General features: G+C 38.7%; 1 protein-coding gene across 1 annotated transcript; it reads left to right on the top strand.

Moving 5' to 3' along the window:
* The first annotated feature begins 525 nt into the window (after positions 1-525).
* Positions 526-22,686, top strand: grin3a (glutamate receptor, ionotropic, N-methyl-D-aspartate 3A). The gene is made up of 9 exons (XM_079861909.1): positions 526-1,585; positions 8,675-9,279; positions 15,622-16,672; positions 16,758-16,903; positions 19,175-19,290; positions 19,433-19,584; positions 20,703-20,867; positions 21,028-21,098; positions 21,850-22,686. The coding sequence occupies exons 1-9, from the start codon at positions 872-874 to the stop codon at positions 22,184-22,186; spliced, it is 3,357 nt and encodes a 1,118-aa protein (XP_079718035.1). The 5' UTR covers positions 526-871; the 3' UTR covers positions 22,187-22,686.
* Positions 22,687-23,041: the final 355 nt, after the last annotated feature.

Here is a 23,041-nt window from a genome sequence, read left to right on the forward strand (position 1 = left end):
TTTGATTTACCTTTTTTTGAGAAAATGTGTGTGCATGTATGGTTAGCAATCATTCATTTCATTTTTGTTTATGCTTATATCATGTGCAAATATTAGATGGAAATTTGCATAAACGCTAATGACACCTGACCCATATTAAATGTTAAAAAAAAATTATGATCTAAATCCATCAACTATGCTATACAGAATCTATGATTGATGTCTGTCTATAGCAGCAGAGGTGTCAGTGCAGCAGTGAACGGGTTAAACGCACAGCACAGCCAGTGCAATAATCTGAACTATTCCAGCGCCGTTCTGGGAGTTTATCGGAACAATTTCACTGCGCTGCACTGCGTTTAAACTGTAATGTAAGCCATTCAAACGCTCGTTTCTGTTTTGGAATAGTTTGCGTGTAATTTCTGTAGATCCGTCACGATTTTTCGTGATCTAAAACAGGATGGAATAAAGGTTTGCATACAAAAATAAAGATAAATAGAAAATGTAACTATTTCTTTTATATGCTAGGACATCCCTTACATTGAATTGGAGAACAAAAGCGTTTTGGTGGTTTTAGTCACTTTGCATTTTAGTTAGCTGCCTTTTCGCCTGTTTTTGGAGAGCGCGTGAAAACAACACCCTCTTGATTATTTCACAACGGGAATATTTCGCCCTTAAACGCTTTTGAGATGAGCAACGGGTGTTTTGAGCCGCGTTGGACATGTGCACTGCTGGCGATCCCTCAGAAGCCTGTTGGAGAGGAGCGTAACTTTGCTGCGTCTAGGAGATTCACCGGTGATCCATCATCTATCCAGCGCTGTGCAGGAACCACCGGGCGCGCAGGTGGACGAGGATCCCGTCGTTTCCAGAGCTTAAGCGAGCCTTGCTTGGAGTAATGCCGGGCTCTTGGATTTGGGGTGCGCTGGGCAGGTTGGTGTGGCTCTCCTTACTTGCGCCGAGCGCATTGATAATGATCCTTGTTCCTCCAGCATCTATGGCGCATCCACAACCATGTCAGATTCTGAAGAGGATCGGACACACTGTGAGAGTCGGAGCTTTGCACCTGCATCCTCGAGTATTCAGGCAGGATCATCTCAGCGGGAGAGATGCGGACTGGGATGCAGACAGGGAAACGCGGGAAGAGTGGGACATGGTCATCCAAAGTGTGCGCGAACAAGCATGGAGGGGTATTAGGACTAAAAGCTCAGCGAATAACCCCCACAAGGCCTCCAAAAGTAAAACCGCACTCAAACAAGTGGGTACGGATACTGTGTTTCTACCTCGAGACTCTGTTCTACTCGCTACAGAGACTCTCAATCGAGTGGTGGGGCTTTTACCCTACAACCTCACCCTTGAGATAGTCATGGCTGTGGAAGCAGGACTTGGAGAACTCCCTGCTTTCTCCTTTTCCTCGTCGCCTACATCTGCCAGTGGCGATCCTGTGTCGTTCCTGCAAAGTGTTTGCCACACTGTCATCGTGCAAGGAGTTTCTGCCATCATCGCTTTTCCACAAAACAGGGACGAACTGGTGAAGTTGGAATTTATTTCCTCAACGCTACAGATTCCAGTCATCAGCGTCGTCCAGAAGGTATTCAAACGGCAGAGTCAGGTGTGTTTATGTTCATAATAAATCATTATGTTTTTACTGTCTATTCAGGAAATGATGCTGCAAATTTATTCAGCACCATTTTTCTTTTTTCTTTTTCATGTAGAAATGTAAATAAATGCTGCAATGTTGGTGAACTGCATTAGTGGAATTAGAGGAAACATGTTGATATGTTTGGAATTGAGGAATGGGATTGTTGGATTCGTTGGAAGCATTAATGAATACACTCTTAGTAGTTATTTAAGGGTTTTGGGTTTATGCAACATGGAGAGTATAAATGCGTGATGGCACTCATTGATTACACTTTGCTTCTCAAAAATGTATTTTCCCTTGGATTACTTAATACATATCAGATACAAAAAATAACGTGTACAATAGCCTAATTATTACAAATCGTGTTGATTCAATTTATATTAATAACGAACTGAAAATATAGAATCATTTTAAACGCTTATTTAAGAATTGTCACCATCATCAGCCAGAAAATGTATACAATTTTAAATAACACAGCTGTAAAATATTTTCTTTTTTAAATTAGCATATTCCTCCTGTCAGTTTAATTAAATACATAATTTTAAGAAAATACATTTTCATACTGTATGTCTGTTTTCATATGTTCTCAAATTTGATATTATAGGCTTATATTTTTAAGTTGCAGTCTGATGACAGGTGGTGTTTGGTGGTGTGAGTGAAATTGTAATGTAACTTTTAAAAACTAAACAGTAAAACAAATGCCAGGGTAAATTTTGATGCATCTTTCACATTTAGTGCATAAATATCTCCAGTGCTATTTATAAGTGCAACTGATTTTTTAAGGATTGTTATCAAATGTTCACTATACATTTGCCTACAGTATATCTGGATCTAACTAGCACTGATGGTGATTGAGGTCAGTTGGGGTTGGATATATTTTATTAAATTAATATGTTTATCACAAACCAGTTAACCAAGTGAATCACAAAACATCAATTTAGATGCCTGTGGCACATGGTGTTTGTAAAAATGCATTTTGCTAAACGCCCTGAGGGCTGAGCTGTTTTATATCTGATCTTTTGAAGTTAGCACCATCTTCTGGTCAGGTCTTTGTTTACATGGAGATTTATCCTGTCAGATTTCACTTTGTTTGGAGAAATTTTCGTTGAAGGAGCAAAAACAGACAATATCTGTCTAAAATGTAACTTAATATTAACTTCTTGTTTATTTAACTGTGATATCAATATCACATTTGCAATATGCTTTTTAGGGGGAAACAGCACTTTTGCTCGTGTGATAGCTTATTGCTTAACTATATTGTTATAAATATAATAATCAGGGATTCGTACTGGGGCATTTTTTCTGCATAACTTAATTTTTGAGGAAATGTTTGTTTATTTTGATGGCATTTTTGCCACAAGCTTCCATTCATTTCAGTCCCTGTTGTGTGTCAATCAAGATCCTAGAATTAGGAAATAATAGACTAATCCCATTTTGAGAAAGTAAATGATGTAAGATTAAAACCGTTTAAAAAGGTTTGTAGCCCACTTACAATTTACAGTTAAATTCCTTCCTGAAGATTTACTGATTTAAAATGTATTGATTTCTTCATAAAAAAGTATGTTGTGTTTATAAACCTGTTATAAACAAGCAAACACAACTATATCAGACCATAATAACAACTATATTATTTTACACCGTTTGATTGATTTATCATTTGTCATTCGGAATACCTTTCAGAATAATTTGAAGGATTCAAGGTTGAAAAGACAAGCTATTCTCCACTGGCCCGAAGAACTGGGGTTTATCAGATCAGCCATTTTTAACAATTCATCTTCAAAACTGCTTGAAACGCACATAATTGTATCACCCTCCAGTGCTTTTTTATGACACAGTGGTAATATCTGGCTGTATCCCAGCTTGCAAATCACAGGCTCCTTCAAGATAAAACATATTCCGGATGATGAAGCCACTCAAAACCTCTTAGGGCCCTATCATACACCCGGTGCAATGCAGCGCCAGGTGCGATGCAAGCGTTTTTGCTAGTTTCAGCCCGACGCAGTTATCATTTTCACGTCCTGCGTCATGTTGTTTAAATATAGCAAATGCATTTGTGCCCATTTGTGCGCCCATGGGCTGCTGGTCTGAAAAGGCGCATTGTTGGTGCGTTGCTATTTTGAGGCAACTGAAATAGACTGTGCCATTGACCAACTGAAACCTGGTCTAAAGTCAATGGTGCAGTATTTATTTATTTTTTGTTATTTAAAGGGCACATTAGTAATATGAGCCTATAGGTGGGTCCACAACGCACGTACACTCTGCTTATTACACACACAGGGACACGCAGCAGCACACAAACATGCCAAATATTAACAATAAAAGGAATAAAATGTAAAAGATTAATATTGTGTACATAAAAATAAGCCTTCAGTTTTTCCGCTTGCAAATTCCGCCATGTAAATAGCGAATCCGCCATGGCGCGAGCGCAACTGGCTTTTAAAGGGAATGGGAAATTACACTCTGATTGTTTTTTTGCACGTTACGTCTAAAACACACCCATTTACTCAAGAGAATAGGGACAACCATTTTAGACCATGCGTTGGGTGCGCCGACCATTTTTCCCGTCGTTAAACTAGCAAAAGTGGACTTGCGCTGTGCGCTTTAGACTATGTGCTTAGATCGTTAAAATAGGGCCCTAAGTGTCTCTTCTTAACTTGTTAGTGGTACTTATTGCTCTCCCACTGGTTAAGTCATTGAGATCTCATGACAACTCCTACAGAAAATAAGTCTGACTTCGTTAAGACATCTTGAAATAAATCCCTGGACAGCTTTTCCTTAATCAATTCTGATTAGCCTGTTTTCTGCCATCTCATAATTGCAGCCCCAGGGGAAATTAAACGGCTCCGCTAAGCATTTCATCTGCCAGGGTTTTTTAAGGTCTTGATTTCCTTTGCAGGACAATGTCATGTTATTAATGGCTATTATATAATTAAAACAATGAGATTCCAGATTTCATGTAATAAATGCTGCTGAATCTCCACTGTACTTAGTGGGAAAACGTTTAGAAGTTCTCTTCACATCTCATATACACCGATCAGGGATAACATTATGACCACTGACAGGTGAAGTGAAAAACACTGATGATCTCTTCATCACAGCACCTGTTGGTGGGTGGCATCAATATATATATATATATATATATATATATACGTATATAGAGGCATATATTAGGCAGCAAGTGAACATTTTGTCCTCAAAGTTGATGTGTTGGAAGCAGGAAAAATGGGTAAGCGTAAGGATTTGAGCGAGTTTGACAAGGGCCAGTGGTCAGTATTTATCAAAAGTTGTCCAAGGAAGTGGTGAACCAACAACTAGGGATGTCACTTTATGTTCGAAAATCGATTGCACAATCGGTCACACCAACCAACACAAGTTTCGAAAACGAAAATAGGGAATCGATTTTAACGGTCTTTTCTCGGAGCGCGTCCAGCTCGTCACGATACGCCCGCAGGGAACGCGCGTCACACAGCAACTGCAGGCTCTGACAAACACACATAACAGCAAATTATACTTCTGCATAATGTGTCTCTTTTTACAACAAAACTGTGAATTCTGCCGGTATTCAGACAGTCTCATGTATACAGATACAGATTCGGGCTACGTAGGCGAAATTTGTTTGACATTTCTAGTCGTAAACACAGCCATGTTGAAGCCTGCAGTAATGTTTTTCACTGATGTTATGGCAGTCCTCTCTGCTTATTGTTTTTTGACAATGTTGCAATCCTGTTTGTCATTGTGCACGAAACTTCACGCCAATAAATCAACAGGAATATTGCTGCTATAATTTGGCCTGCCACAAAGCAAAACTGGTACAGGAATGTTGAGGAGCAACAACAACAAGTTTGAGGTCCTCCAAATTCCCCAGAACTCAATCCAATTGAGCATCTGTGGGATGTGCTGAACAAACAAGTCCGGTCCATGGAGCCCCACCTCACAACTTACAGTACTTAAAAGATCTGCTGCTAACATCTCAGTGTCAGATACCATAGCACACCTTCAGGGGTCTAGTGGAGTCCATGCCACTAGACCCATTTCATTTCAGAAATGCAACATTTCTGAAATGAAAATCAAATCATTTAGGCTATTTGTATACATTTCCCCCCTGTTTTACAGACAAGGCTTAAGCCTAGTCGCAGACTAAAATGCATGTTTAAGCTGTTTTAACTGAGATATTTTAAAATATGTAAATAAAATATGTATAAAATATGCTACTTAAATATCCTAATTGAACCATGGCCTAATCCTGGCTTAATCTAAGCCCCTTTTTTCTGAAACCTGGTGTTTGTCTTTAAAGCAGCATGATGCAGTTAAATATAGCATGGAGATGATAAACAAAAATTTTTACTACCGATTTGACTATTTTCAAAGGACTTATCAAGTTTCAAATGCTTTAAACTAGTTTTGAAGTTCTTGCCCCTCTAGATACAATTCTATTTCAATGCATCACAAATTGAACAAGAGCAGATACCGCTTAAAGTAATTGTTTTCAGGGACAGAGAATTGCACAATTGGACATCATGTTGAAAATCAAAATATTTGTTTTCCCCAGAGGAGAATCCACTTCAGAAACTCAATCTGCAAACAGAAGGAGATAGTCCATCAAATCATGCATTACGATAAATATCTGTTGGACCTAAAACTCATGCCTTCCCTTTGTTTGGCAGACAGGAAAAGATGTGCAAAGCCCAAATATTATTGGTCAGGAAATGAGTTTTGGAAGTTTTTGGCTAGAATATAGATATTTGTGTGTGTGTGTGTTGTGATGAATCACAATAAAACACAAGTTGCATGGTGATGTTCCAGTGGTGTCTTCGAAAAGCTGGTGAGAAATACACTGCCTTAAACCAACAACAACAAAAAAATCGCTTTTTAGATTTAAATCCGCAAATGGTTAAGAGTCTATGATTGGATCATTATTGCAGTGATTATTATGTTTGGTCTATTTTTGACCAAAAATATATGCACCTCTAAATAGAAATAAATGTTGTGATGATATTTCCATCAAGAGGTGCATCAATGTTTGGTCTAGATCTTGTATTGTCAATGCAAGAGTCCAGCACTTTGTAAAGTCTCCTTCAGCACATCCCAGAGACTTTCAATGAATTTAAGCTCTGGACTCAGATGTGCCATATTCATGGACATATGGACAGATGGACATATTCATGTGTGAAAAATATTTTTCATGCTCCCTCACAACCATTCTTTCACAGTTTGAGCCTGATGAATCTTGACAATGTCATCCTGAAATATGGCCATGGCGTGTCTTACATGGTTGTTTAAGAAATGAAAAGCTACTCGATTAATTAGGGTTAGAAAAACTGTTGCCAAACATATAACATGCTAGAAACATCATAATCACAGCAATACTGATCCAATCATTGACTCTTAAACATCCGCCTATTTAAATCCAGAAAGCAATTTCGTTTTGGCTGGGAAGTGTATAATAAGAAATGCATCTCTATCACAGTGAAGCATGGAGGAAGAGTGTCATTGTGTGGAGAGCCTTTTTAGCTGCTGGTATGGGTGAGCAAATTCACTTGGTATATTCATTTAATGCTTTAGAGTACAGGAGATTATTGCAAAATGGCTTGCTTCTCACAAATGAAAAGTTTTATCTAAAGACGAATGATCAGATGTTATTTTTCAACAAGACAAATTGCAAAGGCAACCAAGAAGTGGCTTGAGGGCATGTTTTGGCCTGGTCAGAGTACAGATTTGAACCATATAGTGAATATTTGGTCTCACATTAAACTCAAAATAACTGGGAGACATTTTTCAATTTTTCATTTTACTCATGAACTGTTTGATATGAATGCTTGTTGTGAGATATAAACTCGCAATTGCAAGAAATAAAGTCAGAATTGTGAGATAAAAAGTCACAAGTACCTTTTTTATTTTTTATTCTGTGGCGGAAACAAGTAAACTTGTTCTTTACTCTTCTTCCAGTAAAAAGCTATCTGCAAGTTGGAGAAAGATATTCTGTGCTGTTACTTTGTCTACAGTCTTTGTGCAATTCTGTCTAATCTCCTGGCCAGTGATTTGTGATTAAAATGGTTAAGACCATTAAAAGACCACTAAATATTTTGACAGTTTTGGCTTGGCCCATTTTTTTTTAATGGAGAATTGCCTGAACGAGCAGTAGATCAATCTGTTTAAAAAATATATATAATTACACAAGTATAATTAGACAGGCTAGGTTTTAGATTCATCTGACTCCTAAATACAACCCGTCTGCATGTTAAAAGTGCCTTATGAAATTGTTTGATGTCTTTCTTGCCTTGACATATTTTCTATTGAAACTGGGTGGTTTGGGTGGGACATGGGAATTGAACTTATGATTTGATGCAGCACAGCCATGAACCATTGTTGTGTCCCAAATTATACACTATATACACAATGTACTTAAACTACTCACTATGCACTCTACCGTCTAGTGTATGACATTTAGATGGCATGTTTGTCATCCAGCATCTGAGTCTGATGGCTGCAACAGTTGTCCAAATGTGTCTGACATTCCACATTTGTTTTTCCAGTTAAATAAGTGCACTTCTTAATGTTGAGTGCATACACACTTCCCAAACTATTTATACTACAAAATGGCATAAGTATGCCAATTGTTATGCACCTCATGATTTCATTCTTGCTTGTCAGCGGCAGATGTTAGGTGCAGGGACATTCTCAATTAGTGTAGTGCAAGATAAGTCATCAATATTTCTGGTTAATTTTCCCTAAAGTAAGGGATTGTAAATTCAAAAAATGTGTGTCTGCTAAAGGTTAGTTTCAACAACTTTTAGAATCCCAGTATCATATAGACGACCTCAAAGCTAACATGTATAAATAACTAAAAATAACAGCCACAAAACTCCATATAACAGCTAAAGCACACCACACTATTATCATGCTAGTTTTAGCACTGCTGCTGAATATAAAAACAAATAAAGTCTAGATGAATTAGTCAACGTCACTTATTGACCAATTGATGATGGATTGTTGACCAATGTGATCCATCCTTACACAAATTTCTCTGTAATGATATCCTCATTTGTTTCTTCCCAACAGAACCCACTCCATTTCCAGATGGCCATGCAAAATCCTCAAACCCCTCAAGCAGATCTCATCTTCTCCCTGCTGTCCATGAATAACTGGTATGATGTCAGTTTGGTGATGTGTCAACAGATGAACATTTCAGACTTTGTCTTCTTGCTCCATAACAGCTCCAAATTTCATCTGGGCACAGTTCTCAAAATATCCACCAACAGCAGCTCCAAAAGTGACTTTCAAACGTCCCTTCAAGGTCAACTGGAGTCCATCAAAGACTCAACATCTACTATAGTGACCTTTGGATGTGACATCAGGGATATACGGAGAATCTTTACCACCATTGCAAAGTTTGGACTGATCCTTCCTGATTACCGCTGGATTATAGGAGACTCTCAAAACGTGGAGGAATTACGGACAGAGGGGCTACCCTTGGGTCTTCTTGCACATGGTCGTATGGGTGAGCCCTCACTGGATCATTATGTCCAGGATGCTTTGGAGCTGGTGGCGCGGGCGGTGGGAACAGCTGCCACTGTGTCTCCAGAGCTGGCACTGATTCCTGGCATCACAAACTGTATGGCAACGCTTGAGACTAAAAATCTCACATCAGGAACCTTTCTGTCCAGGTATTGTTGATTTTGTATTTGTAATATTTGTGTTATTTAAATAGCATGACTGGCATGCTCCGAATACAAGGGCTGCACTCTTAACAAAAAGTATTTTTTTGCCTCTATGGTTCCGTGCAGAACCTTTAACTGCCATGGGATCTTTCCATTTCTCTAAAGGTTACCTATAGTGGAAAAATGCTCTTTAGATTATTAAATTCTTCTTTTAAGAACTAAACAAAATAGATATTTTCTTTGGGTAACCAAGAACTGTTCTTTGGGGAACCAAAAATTGCTCTTGTAGGCATCACTGTGAAACCCCCCTTTTGGGGGAAAAAAAGAAATAAAATTAAAAGAAAAATAAGAGTGTACATTCTTTCGGCCAAATTCTTAGAGAACATCACATTTACAATGAGTAGAGAAGACAATCTCATAATGCATTGTGTCAGTTTCAAATGACTAAAATAGATTAGTTAAAGAAAATATTTAATATTTTTATGCTTATAAGAGTGTCACATCATTAGCTTAGAAACATGCTAATACTAAACTCCATTGGAAGTAAAGTTTCCTGCACTTAAGGAGTGCTATATGTACGAGACACATAATTGCTGAGGAAGTAGTAATCCATAATTCCAAATCAGTCACTTAAGAGGTTCCATTTCATTTCGAATGCTGTCTTAGAAGGCAGCAGAGAAAGCAGGAAGAGAGATACCCTCTCACTTTCCACCAACCTTTCAGAAAGGTTCGTTTTTACATGATGTAAAATTTGACCATTTTTGACAGACCAAATGAACCATGTCAGAATTCTGATAATCTGTGACTAGTGACTATACAGCACGTCTGCATATTCTATAAGGATTATCCCCTTCATCCACAGCCGAGGAGAGCTTTTTAAGACAGCATATCAAGAGTGTTTTCCTCAACACTGCACTGTCAGGAAACAACTTCACCAACTTCTAACCAAACTGCCTCAGGGCTTAAATTTCACATGCTCAGCACTCAGCACATAACTGATTTAACAGGGTTACCGTTAGCTACACCGTTACAAAAAAAAAAAAAAAAAAAAATCTAAATCGAAGAGAGAAAAATACAAGACACAACAATACCTTTTCCCTAAATTGGAAGGTCAGTCAAGAAGGCTAAATAGTACAGTTTACTAATCTTACTGAATTTACTGAAGTTGCTAATCATTTGAGATGGTCAATCTGCAGATAAATGCTACTTTTAAAAATTATATTTTGAAGAAAAGTAGTAAGCCATGCTGTGATGCTTTATGTCAGGGATGGGCAACTTCGGTCCTGGAGGGCCACTGTCCTGCAGAGTTTAGCTCCAACCCTACTCAAACACACCTGAACAAGCTAATCAGCGTTTTATGATTATTAGAAAACTACAGGCAGGTGAGTTTTATCAGGGTTGGAGCTAAACCCTGCAGGACAGTGGCCCTCCAGGACTGAAGTTGCTTTATGTTAAGAAAACGCAGCTAACTACATAGGAGCCATTTAAGGGGCAGTATCTTATAAGCATTTCAGATGATATAGTCAATTTTATATTTTGCAATTAGAGCAGTATTTATATGGCCCAAAATAACGATCTCATTAAAATAAAAATGTGACAAAAACAGCAATGCATCGGGAAAGTGAAGTCAGTGAAAGTCAGTAATGCCATTTTATATTTACTGCCCAAACTATAGATAATGTAGGGTGGGACTTAAATTATATCTATCAGGATTGGGCTTCATTATTAGAAAGCAGCTATTTACTCTAAGGCCAGGTTTCACAGACAGGGCTTAGGGTGCTTTCACACTGTGCTCGTTCGCTGCGGTCCGAGCCCAAGCGCGATTGTTCCCAGTTTTTTTTATTAATTTGGTGCTCTTATGCACAGCTGAGTGAACAACACAGGTTTACTGTGTGTGTGTGTGTGTGTGTGTGTGTGTGTGTGTGTGTGTGTGTGTGTGTGTGTGTGTGTGTGTGTGTGTGTGTGTGTGACGCATAAGGTGGTTTTCTGCTGCTTGCAAACAAACTCTTTTGAGGAGACAGTGGATTTCCATTAATTTGTTGTCCTGATTCCACGCGCAATGCACGAATACACTGCAGGCTCACTCTTGCTCGTATCCAGAGTAAATCATCAACACTATCATCCCTTACATGCATTTTATTTAACTAAATACATCATAATCAGCCAAAACCTATGCGCAGGTCACTTTTCTTCCTGAACAAGTGCGCACCCAAGTCCGTGTTGCTTTCACATTCACGTGAACCGCAACACGGTTCGAGTGCAACCCAACTCAGAACACCTCCTCCAGGTAGTCTCGGGATCGGCCCAGTGCGCACCCGGGTCCACATGACAGTGTTCACATTAGTGATTTTTCATGTGATCCGTGCCCCGTTCCCAACTAAACAGCCAGTGTGAAAGCACCCTGAGCCAAGACTAGGCCTTGGTTCATTTAGGATATTTAAGTAGCTTTTATAAACATGCCTTAGAAAAATACATTACTGGTGTGCATCTTGAGACAAAACAATGGCACTGACATATTTTAAGATATATCAGTGCAAGTTGGCTTAGGCCTTGTGTTTTGTGGTATTTTAAGTGTAAGTATCTTTCTTGGATGTATCATGCAAAATAAAGGCAACTACATACACGTCCACACCAACACATGACAATGTTCTGTTTGTTGTAAGCACACAATGCTATGTTGTCTGCTGCTTTAAATCCTCGAGCTGTTTAAAGTTAAGAGGCTTTCACACCGGAGGATCCTTTTCATAGTTCCTAGAACTGCTGGTGGAAGTACCAGGATGTTTGGCGTATTCGCACCACAGGAACTAGGAACGATTGTAGTTCTAGAAAATCCTTTTGGAGGAACTAATTGACAGCACTAAACCAGCACTATAGGAACTACCAGTGACGTTAGTGTACACTGATTGGCCGAACGCACGCGAAACACCAACACCCGCCATTTTTAAAAAAGCTATGTAAACACAGATTATATAGCTGTATATTTTTTCAATATAATATATATTGTTTGGGACCCAAAGACAAGATGTTTGAAAGAAGACCCGGAGTCAGAATTATAAATAATTGAAGAAAAGTTTTACTGAAGATAGTTTGCAGTTTCATCAGCAGAAGTTCAGCTTCAAGACTCACACAGCAGTTCGTAGGCCGCCCCGCTTACAGTTACAAAGATCCCAGCACTTATACCCTTCACCAAGGTCTAAGCTATGTCCTTGCTTCAGGTTGCAGTTCCTGGTTGGCTAAGAAAAAGATAAACATAGTAATTTTCCACACATATACAGATAGACTGAAGCATATCTCCATAGATTAGGCACGTCGTGACCTTCCAGGTGGCAGATTTGGGTTGCTGGCCGCCAGCATGTCCAGAACAACAACTCCAATAATACCAGTGGTTCCTTAACCTGTAACCAAGAAGACTAACACACACACACCGACACACAGCTTTTCCAAGGTTGGATTTGGCCAGGCTCTAACTATAAACAGGAGGGTCCTCTTAAAACATCAAGATAATGCGTTCTTTCTCTCAAGGAGAGCTACACTTTAGTCTAACTGGAAAGTAAAGCTTTAACAAAGAAATGGTCCCTTAAACTATTGGCTTCAGTGACCCCTATATGTTTTAATACATTGGAGACCTTTCTCAAACACAAAACAAGTCCCTATTTCATTTCTGGAAGCCAGGATAAAAGCAAGCACTGTTACTGCATTCAGATATCAAATACAGACATTAAAGAATACATGAAAAGAACATTTCAGTGATCACACTGGTAACTTCTATAACAAAGTAAAATCTCTAGAGAAGTCATTCAACTCATTTGATATTTAGAAGGAAGAAATATTGATTAATACCTTGATTATAATCACTCATTACATATACATTGAAGCAGCAGTGGATTCAAATCCACCTCCTTCAATATACTCCAGAAACTAACTCTATGAACATGGAAAACAGTGATAGATGGGCCTCTTAACCTTTACGCTAAGGAGAAAATTCAACGCAACTTTGAGGGGACCAAGCAAAACACAGCTCAGCTAGCAACACTGGACACACAGCAAAAGCTAATACCTTTTCATATACTGTCTACTTTCTATGTATAACAGTTCTATCTAATTACGTATTATGCTGCGTTTCCACCGCAGGAACTTTCCCCAGAAACTAGGAACTTTGGGGTGATACTCGGTGTGTTTACACCGTGTTTCCCCCTCCGAAAGTCCCTGCTCGCGAGGTAGTACTTTTTCAAAGTGCAGGAACTTTCAGGGGTGGGACTTGGGCGCTGAACATGCTGATTGGTTGAGTTCATGCCGCATTTTTATTGGTTGACTCCACGCAGCATTTTATTCAACCACCATCTGTTGCGGTGCGTGCAGTAACAGTCATCTGCTATTCGAATCAACAATGGAGTTTGAAACATACGACCGATGGACAGACGACAAGGTTCAGGCTTTATTAAGCTTAAACGGGTCATATAATGGTACATGCACTTTTACAAGTTGATTGTACTGAAGTGTGTGTTGGCAGTGCCTCTACACAACCATCATATAATGATAAAAATCCATCCAGTGTTTTTTTTTGTTTTTTTTATCTCCTTATACATTTTCCCCTGTCTCAAATCGAGCCGTCAGACCGTGTGATGTCACACGGTCGGACGCCCCTCCCACGATTGTTAATTGACAGCAGCGTTTCAACACAGACTCGCCCTGAGCGAGCTGTCATCATAGTCCGCATTGTTGATATGCTGGAGCAGAATGGCGTCTAAGCGATTGTGGTGTTCTTGGGTGTAATAATGAACACAGCAGTCATTTTGATGTTCCTAAATCCGAACCGCTGAAGACGCAGTGGCTGAGTTTTGTTTTCGAAGGGAATATTCCCCACGATCAACGTCAATGCTTTCATGTTTGCGCGAATCATTTCTCACCAGACTGCTTTATAAACGAGGGTCAGTATAAAGCTGGTTTTGCTAAGAAACATTCCTGCTGTGACCTCATGTCAGTGCTTCAGCCCTGACAGTTGTACCTAACACCGCATAGATAACGTTACGCATCACTGACAAGCCTACATTTACCGGAAAAAAAGTTTTTCATGACCATTAGCTGTAACATCAATCTATCAATGAACTAACGTATACATCAGTAAACACATAGCGTTCGTACCTCACTACTCTACCCTGCCAGTACATACAAAGATAGATCAAAGTGACATTACGTTAACCAACCATTCAGAAACGTCCTGTTCGAGCCTTAATTGACGAACTTTTTTGGGGCCGTCATCTTGTTCCGGGTCCGACTCCAGTTCAAATTGATATGGTTGCACAGATGTTTCCTCAGAGACTCCCACTGCCATTCTTTCTCCAAAATATACCCTCAACTGTTGTCAAGGCAACACTTCACGTGTGTTGTGTCAAAACGCCCCACAGAACAGAGGGGCGGGGTGAGCAAAGCTCATTATCATTTAAAGACACATGCACTTAAATGGCGTGCTGAAAACAGAGCTGTTTTTGACTAGGTAAAATGAGTGTTTTCTTACAATACTAATGAGAATTTTTAATTAAAGTATATTACAAACTTTTCATTTAGACCCTAAAGAATCATATCAACTTGTACAAAAATGGCATTATATGACCCCTTTAAATTCAGAGGATGAAATCCAGTGGGAACTGTAAAGTCGCGCGCAGTCCTACGTCACCGCACTATTTGCCTAATCTTCACGGTACTTTAGACAGCGGTGGAAACGCGGCTAACAACAGGTCTAGGGGAAAAAAAGTTCCTGGGACAAATTGTTCCGGGTAATATCGGTGGAAACGCAGCTTTAGACAGGACTGTTAGACAGATCGTAAACTAATGAATACAGAGAATGGGAGCGCTGTCAAATAAAGGTCTGCCGTGCCGTCAAAATAAAAGTTACAACAACAAGCTTGACTTAAGTCACTTAAGAGTTCCTACTGACGATACTACGAATGGAACCAGGTTCCTAAGGAAACCATTAGTTCTCGGGGAACCACCCTGCTGGCTACTTCCAAGAACTAAGCTCCTAGAACTACCCGATGCTACCCGAAAGCCCCTTTAGATGGATTCTGATTTTGCTGTCAAAGCTTTTATCGTTCCTCAACAGGGAAAAATGATTCTGAAAATGAACAATATAATTTCTCTGTGTTGTTTTAGTTGTGGTGTGGACTCTGCTATTCTCATATAGAATGATTATTAAAACGATACAGATATAGTTATAGTTCTTGGTGTGAACAGGCCTTTGGATCAGAGGCGTTTTGTTATAAAAGCAAATTAGGTTTATTTTGATTTGACGTTGTATTTGCTTTAGAATTAGACTGAATTGGATAAAATCTATTTTCTCTTGATTCTCAGATACATGGCCAACACGTTGTTTGACGGCCTGAGCGGCTACATCAGTGTGCAAGAGGAATCTACCATCATCTCTGAAAGCCATCACTTCATATGGAATCTACAGCATGACCCAATAGGCAAGCCCATGTGGACACGTCTCGGTAACTGGAAGCAAGGCAAAGTGGTAATGGATTACGGTGTTTGGCCTAATAAGAGACAGTCTCTGCCAGGGGGAGACTGGCGGCATTCCTCACGTCTGCACTTGCGAGTCGTCACCCTGGTAGAACACCCGTTTGTCTTCACCCGAGATGTTGATGAAGAAGGTTTGTGCCCGGCTGGCCAGCTGTGCCTTGACCCCCAAACAAACGACACAGCCTTGCTGGAAAGTCTTTTTCAGGGTTTGCAAAGTGCCAATGACACTGTGCCCATGGAGTTTAAAAAATGTTGCTATGGCTATTGCATTGATCTTTTAGAGAAGCTGGCAGAGGACATGGGGTTTAAGTTTGACCTCTACATTGTGGGAGATGGGAAATACGGAGCTTACAAGAGCGGTCGCTGGTCAGGGCTGGTCGGGGACCTCATGAGCGGGGCTGCGCATCTGGCTGTCACTTCCTTCAGCATCAACTCGGCACGCAGTCAGGTCATTGACTTCACCAGCCCGTTCTTCTCCACCAGCCTGGGAATCCTTGTCAGGACTATGGATACTGCTGCACCCATTGGCGCCTTCATGTGGCCTCTGCACTGGAGTATGTGGCTGGGAATATTTGTGTCTTTACATCTGACGGCCGTGTTCCTGACCTTGTACGAGTGGAAAAGCCCTTTCGGGATGACCCCAAGGGGGAGGAACAGGGAGCGTGTCTTTTCTTTCTCCTCTGCACTAAACGTTTGCTACTCAATCTTATTCGGCAGGACTGCCGCCATTAAGCCGCCAAAGTGTTGGACCGGCAGATTCCTCATGAACCTCTGGGCCATTTTCTGTTTGTTCTGCCTATCAACGTACACAGCTAATCTCGCTGCTGTAATGGTTGGTGAGAAAACCTACGAGCAACTCTCAGGTATACATGATCCCAAGGTAAGAGTAACTTGTGTATTTCAAATGGTTAAGAGGTTGAAAATATACTTACTGGTTGCTGAATATGGTCCTCTTGCTTTTCAAGCTCCACCATCCATCACAAGGTTTCCGCTTTGGAACTGTTCGGGAGAGCAGCGCTGAGGACTATGTGAAAAAAAGCTTTCCAGAGATGCATGAATACATGAGACGATACAATGTCCCTACAACCCCTGATGGAATAGATCATCTTAAGTAAGTCGTAATCGTTATTGCAGAGTGGCATCGACCACTGAAGCAGCACTAATTCACTGGATGCCCTCTACCATGTCCTTCTTTAGATGGTTTTCCCTTCTTGCTATGTTGTACAAATCCATGTGGTTTCACCGGACAAGACTAGGAATGAATAGACTTGTTTGACTGATGTTTGAACTGTGAGAAAACGCATATCCCTACTTGTATTCCTGAATATATAGTTGTAAGTCTAAGATATAAGTCTATATTGTATAAATCAGAATGTATATTTATAAATCCTAAATATATAAATGCATATGTCTACTTATGGCCTGAATTTTAGCACAGGATTGTAAATATTGCTCATACTTTTACTCATTCCAACAAGTTCCAAGCTTATAATGTGCTAAATTTCTTATTAGCATGCAGGCTAAATGAGTAAAGTAATTTATCCAGATAAACAGATTAAATCAATAATTGAAAAATCTTGCTGTCAGACTGTAACTCCACAAACAGCATGAATGAATGCACTCGAGTGCAAACGCGTCTTCCCTCTCTTTCATGCGCAATGAGCTGTGTGTAAAGCATGTTCTCACATATTAGGGTGCTTAAGAAAAAGGATCTACCACCCACAGTTGATTTTGATATCCTACTGTAGGTATTAATTGTGACTTTTTATCCCACAATACTGATTCTGATATTAACTGGCAATTGTGAGTGATAAAGTCCAAATTGCGAGATGAAAACTTTTTGCATTTGTGAGAAGTCACAATTATCTTTTTTATTGATTGATTGATTGATTTACCTAGGATAACAAAATCACTTTTCTTAATTAGCAATTAACTGCTATAGTGAATAATTATTTGCAGGAATTTAGCACATTATAAGCACATCTATCTATCTATCTATCTATCTATCTATCTATCTATCTATCTATCTATCTATCTATCTATCTATCGTCTGTTGTCTGTCTGTCTGTCTTTCTATCTATCTATCTATTGTCTGTTTGTCTATCTATCTATCTATCTATCTATCTATCTATCTATCGTCTGTTTGTCTGTCTATCTATCTATCTGTCTGTCTATCTGTCTGTCTATCTATCTATCTATCTATCTATCATCTGTTTGTCTGTCTATCTATCTATCTCTCTATCTATCTATCTGTCTATCTATCTGTCTGTCTATCTGTCTGTCTGTCTGTCTATCTATCTGTCTATCTATCTATCTATCTATCTATCTATCTATCTATCTGTCTGTCTATCTATACATCTGTCTGTCTATCTATTTATCTGTCTATCTATCCGTCTGTCTATCTGTCTGTCTATGTCTGTCTATATCTATCTATCTATCTATCTATCTATCTATCTATCTATCTATCTATCTATCTATCTATATCTATGTACCTACCTGTCTATTGTCTGTCTGTCTATTTTTCTATCTATCGTCTGTGTCTATCTCTCTCTCTCTGTCTCTCTCTCTCTCTCTATCTATCTATCTATCCAGCCGTCCAGCCGTTATAGCTATATATTCAAAGAAAACATGTTTTATTTGTTGATACTTTCTCTATACATACACAATCCTATTTTGTTGTTGTCATTGTTATTTTAGAAGTTATGGCCAACAAGTTGTACAATTGGGCTTTTTAATACATGTGCATTTAATTGTAGGAATGACCAAAGCAAATAAGTCAATGGCAAGAGTTTTCGACGTCACATAAGTGTTCGACAGGCCACACTTAACTCAATTTTAAAGAAGTTTTCCTCCTTTCGTATCCTCTGTTGCAAGTCTGAAACTTCTCTTTTGAGTTTCCACAACCTTCAGGATATGATTTGATGCAGCCCTCAAATCAGACCACATACTCCAAAATATTGCCACAGTGTATAATTCCTTCAAGCAGGGCAGAATGAATAGATTTCAGGAGAAGTAGATGAAATTTGCAACATTTCCCTAAGAAGGTTAGCAAGGTCTCTCCTTTTTCAATCAATCCAACACGTGTTTTTGCAAGATAACATTTTGAATTGCATAGGATAAACAAGGATGCAACTGCTAGTAGTAAAGTCAGGTTATAGACTTTCGATGTTCCCTTCTATGAGTATGAATAGGTAGTTGGTTCTAGTAGTTTTAATTCATTGTGAGGACTTCAGGACTAATAGACTGATTCAACGATCAAAAGTTCATATTGTGACTACATGATATTGTACATCCACCAAAAAAAAAAAAAAAAAAATCCTGAATGCAGCAAATTTTGTCTGTGTGTCACTGTATAATAGCAAACTGTTTGATACTATTCCAGGGATGATCCGCAAAAGCTGGATGCTTTTATAATGGACAAAGCTCTTTTAGACTATGAAGTGTCTATTGATGCAGACTGCAAAATGCTGACAGTGGGAAAGCCATTTGCAATTGAAGGCAAGTAAATTAACGTTTCTTACTCGCTTGGTATTGTTTATGGGTTACAGAGTGAATGAACTACTGTGCACATGCTGCTCTAATAGCTAATATAATAATAATAATAATAATATAAAAAAAAACATTGTCCTTCTGTTCACAGGCTATGGCATTGGGCTCAAACAGAACTCTCCTCTGACTTCAAATATCTCTGAGTTGGTCAGTCAGTACAAATCTGATGGATTTATGGACACGCTACATGATAAGTGGTACAAGGTGGTACCCTGTGGTAAAAGAAGCTTTGCAGTCACAGAGGTAAGTCATGATACAAACTGAAAATCAGAAATGCATTCAGTTTGAAGTTCACTCGATAAAGCTGTTAAAATATAGGATTGATATATTTAGGCTATTAATATGCACAATTCAGGGCTGGGACTTATGGAAGGGCCTGTCTTTTTTAGGACTGCAACTAAAAAACCTAAATCAACTAAATCATTTTTCTGACATTTGTTTATGAGTGTGTGTGCATGTGTGTGTGTGTGTGTGTGTGTGTGTGTGTGTGTGTGTGTGTGTGTGTGTGTGTGTTAGTGTTTGAAAGAAGTCTCTAATGCTCATCCAGGCTGCATTTATTTGATCAGATATACAGTAAAACAGTAATATTGTGAAATATTATTACAATTTAAAATACCTGTTTTCTATTTGAATATATTCATTGCCTCATATTCTTCAAATGTTCATACTTTTTTCAGGATTCTTTGATATAAATAAAGTTTAAAAGATCCTTTTTTTTTTTTTAAATATATATTTTCGTAAGATTATTTACTGTCACTTGTCAATTTAATGCGTCCTTGGTGAATAAAGGTATTAAAATTATATCAAAAGAAATACAACTTGTGGTACAAGTAGGATTAAATACAGCTACTTTTAAAACTTACATTTAACAACCAACAACATTTTATCCTATTGAAACATTTCAGATCTCACTTTCGTTATGATTTACTCACCCTCATAATCATGCGTTATTTTCTTTCTTCAATCAAAAATGTATTGTTCGCTCAATTTAGTTTAAGGGATTTCAGAGATTGGCTGGAGAGGAACATTTTCAGAGAATAATGGCAATGATTTGTTCCTCACACACAAGACTTGGAATATAGCACACAAGTCATTTAAACTACTTTTATGATGCTGTAATTTGGTGTGTGTGTGTGTGTGTGTGTGTGTGTGTGTGTGTGTGTGTGTGTGTGTGTGTGTGTGTGTGTGTGTGTTGTTTGTTTGCCAATAAAAATGCCTGGCTACTTAAGTTGTGCAGAAGATCTCCTTTTGTGTTTTGCTAAATAATACGGGGTTCTTTGTGAGGGTGACTAAATGATTAAGTTCATTCATGGGTGAACTATTCCTCTTTTCTAACCTTGACTTTCCGTTGTCATTCCCAGACTTTACAGATGGGGATAAAGCACTTCTCAGGGTTATTTGTCATGCTATGCATTGGAGTGGCCCTGTCTCTCCTCACCACACTGGGTGAACACATTGTCCATCGCTGGCTGATACCCAGAATACCAGAGTCGTCACATTATAAGTACTGGCTCCACACCAGTCAAGTATGTGCATTTGTAGAGTTATAGGCTGGTTTTATTAAACATAATTACATGTAAATTTGGTGACACGTTGTAGCAGTAAGGGAATGATGTTCCTCATTTATTCACTTTGAAATTCTCAGCACTTCTTCCCTGAATAATACTTAATTTAATTGTTTTTCAGAGATTACATCGAGCAATTAACCCGACTTTCAAAGAAGACAAATTACAGACTGTTGCAAAACCGGAGAAAAGGTAAACTGCTTTTAAATACTGTCTAGCATTCAAGCAACATTGAATTCAAGTCCTGAAGTAGTGTCATTCTCGGATAATTGTGCTTCTTTCAATTTAAGTAAACATTTTCTATTCAGCTTTATTTCTATTAACAAACAAGTTTTTTCATAGTTTTAGTTAACTCTGCAATCAATATGAATTCTTTCTTCCAGGACACAAAGAGAAATTTTGAAGAATGTTCTTGTTCATCTTTTTCTTGTAATTACAATAAATAGGAGCTTTCACACTTCTAAAAATGACATAAAGCACCATTAAGTATCATACAATTAGTCACATGACTTGTGTGCTACAATATTAGTATAAGTCTTTTGAAGGCATTATTTGTTGTTCTGATTTTTATTAGACCAATTTTGTGAAACAGATCAGGCAGTTCATTAAAAGATTTGACCCACAAGAACAATTCATTCATGATTTCTGCATTTCTCATGAACACGACAAGGAAAGCCAGGTTAGATTTGAAGATTTTCATTGACAGTTTCTCACCCAAAGATATAATATGCCTTCAGAACACTTAAAATAGCACACAAGTAAAAAATAAATTAGTTTTGTTGCATATGCATGGAAAAGTGCAACCCTTCTTTCAAAAATTCTCATATGGATTTGGAATGACATAAGTTTGAGTAAATGAATACAACTAGTACTTTGCATAACATGCTTCCTAAAATGTGTATTTATATACTGATATTGTGATATCATTCTTGTCCCGACTAAGTTGCAATGTTGGAAACAACCAACAAATGCCATGGAACTCTTTGGGAACTTCCAACAGCAACAGGCAAAAACTGTCCAATCAAGAGGGACAACAAAATGACCTGGAATGTTCACATTGTAAAGAACTGCTGTCCCCACAGGAGAAGAGACAGCTTCCATTACAGGCCACATCTAACGGAAGAACCGACTTGCTGGGCCTTGCCCAGAACCCAATAGTACAGGAATTGACAGATCTGGAAACACAAATCCAGCTTATCAAAAAGCAACTGCAGCTTGCCATGAAGAAGAAAAAAGATCTGGAGCAGTATCAGAAGACAGAGACGTCGACCGAGTCCTAGACTTGTGGGAAATATGGCTGGAGTTTTATAGGTTACATTGTTCAAAGGCTTGGACCTACTGGGTGATTATTTCAATTGCAGCTCCTAAGGGAAGCAAGACTTTCTCAACACATTCTCTGAAGTCCTTTTTTATTTAGTTTTTTTATTTTTATTTTTATTCCTCATTGAACCGAACCTGAAAAAGGGACAGAGGGAGTCAAATTGGATATAAGCAGTGTGTATTTCTGTATTCCCAGAAATTGAATTCTGAGGATACCTTGTTTTTATGTGGGGACGAGAAAAAGACAGTGCATAACTGCCTAAAGGGAAGACATTCATGTGTCAAAATGACATTTATTTTAGGTGTCAAACTGTGATGTATGATAGCGTCTCCTGCATATTGATTCTAAGAAGAAAGCCACACCGTTGTCTCTGGAGTTGTAACAAGAAAGAGTTAACCTTGAACACACACCGTTAACCTTGAATGGTTATGTTTCTATAAATTAAAATGTCTTTGAGATATGTTTGTGTGAGATTTATTGCTTTCAAATCTTCAAAAATTAGTTTCAAGTGTCTTTTTCAATATAATGAATTAATTTGGATGAGATCTGGTGTGACCATGATAGGAATCATAAGGAAAGTAATGGTTCTGGTTTCCAATTCTGATTCCAACTAACATTTCCAGTTCATTTTTTTTTTAAGTGAAGGATGAGAGAGGACCAGGCTTGGGACATTTATGTTGTTGTTTTGTTTTTGTTTAGCGAAGGGCGATGGGGTGTATGTGATGAGCAGGGTGGGGCCGAGAGCCGTGGGAGCGGAGCAAAGCCAGTGGAGCGATCGTTAATGTGTCACACCGGTCTCGAGTCCCACGGAGGA

This window comes from Squalius cephalus (assembly GCF_949319135.1).
Source record: "Squalius cephalus genome assembly, chromosome: 24".
In the NCBI taxonomy this organism is placed as follows: domain Eukaryota; kingdom Metazoa; phylum Chordata; class Actinopteri; order Cypriniformes; family Leuciscidae; genus Squalius; species Squalius cephalus.

Coding starts and splice junctions, on each gene's coding strand:
- grin3a (XM_079861909.1), top strand. CDS start 872: ATGCCGGGCTCTTGGATTTGGGGTGCGCTGGGCAGGTTGGTGTGGCTC. Junction 9,280..15,621: donor TCAGGAACCTTTCTGTCCAG/GTATTGTTGATT, acceptor CTTGATTCTCAG/ATACATGGCCAACACGTTGT. Junction 19,291..19,432: donor AAAGCCATTTGCAATTGAAG/GCAAGTAAATTA, acceptor TTCTGTTCACAG/GCTATGGCATTGGGCTCAAA.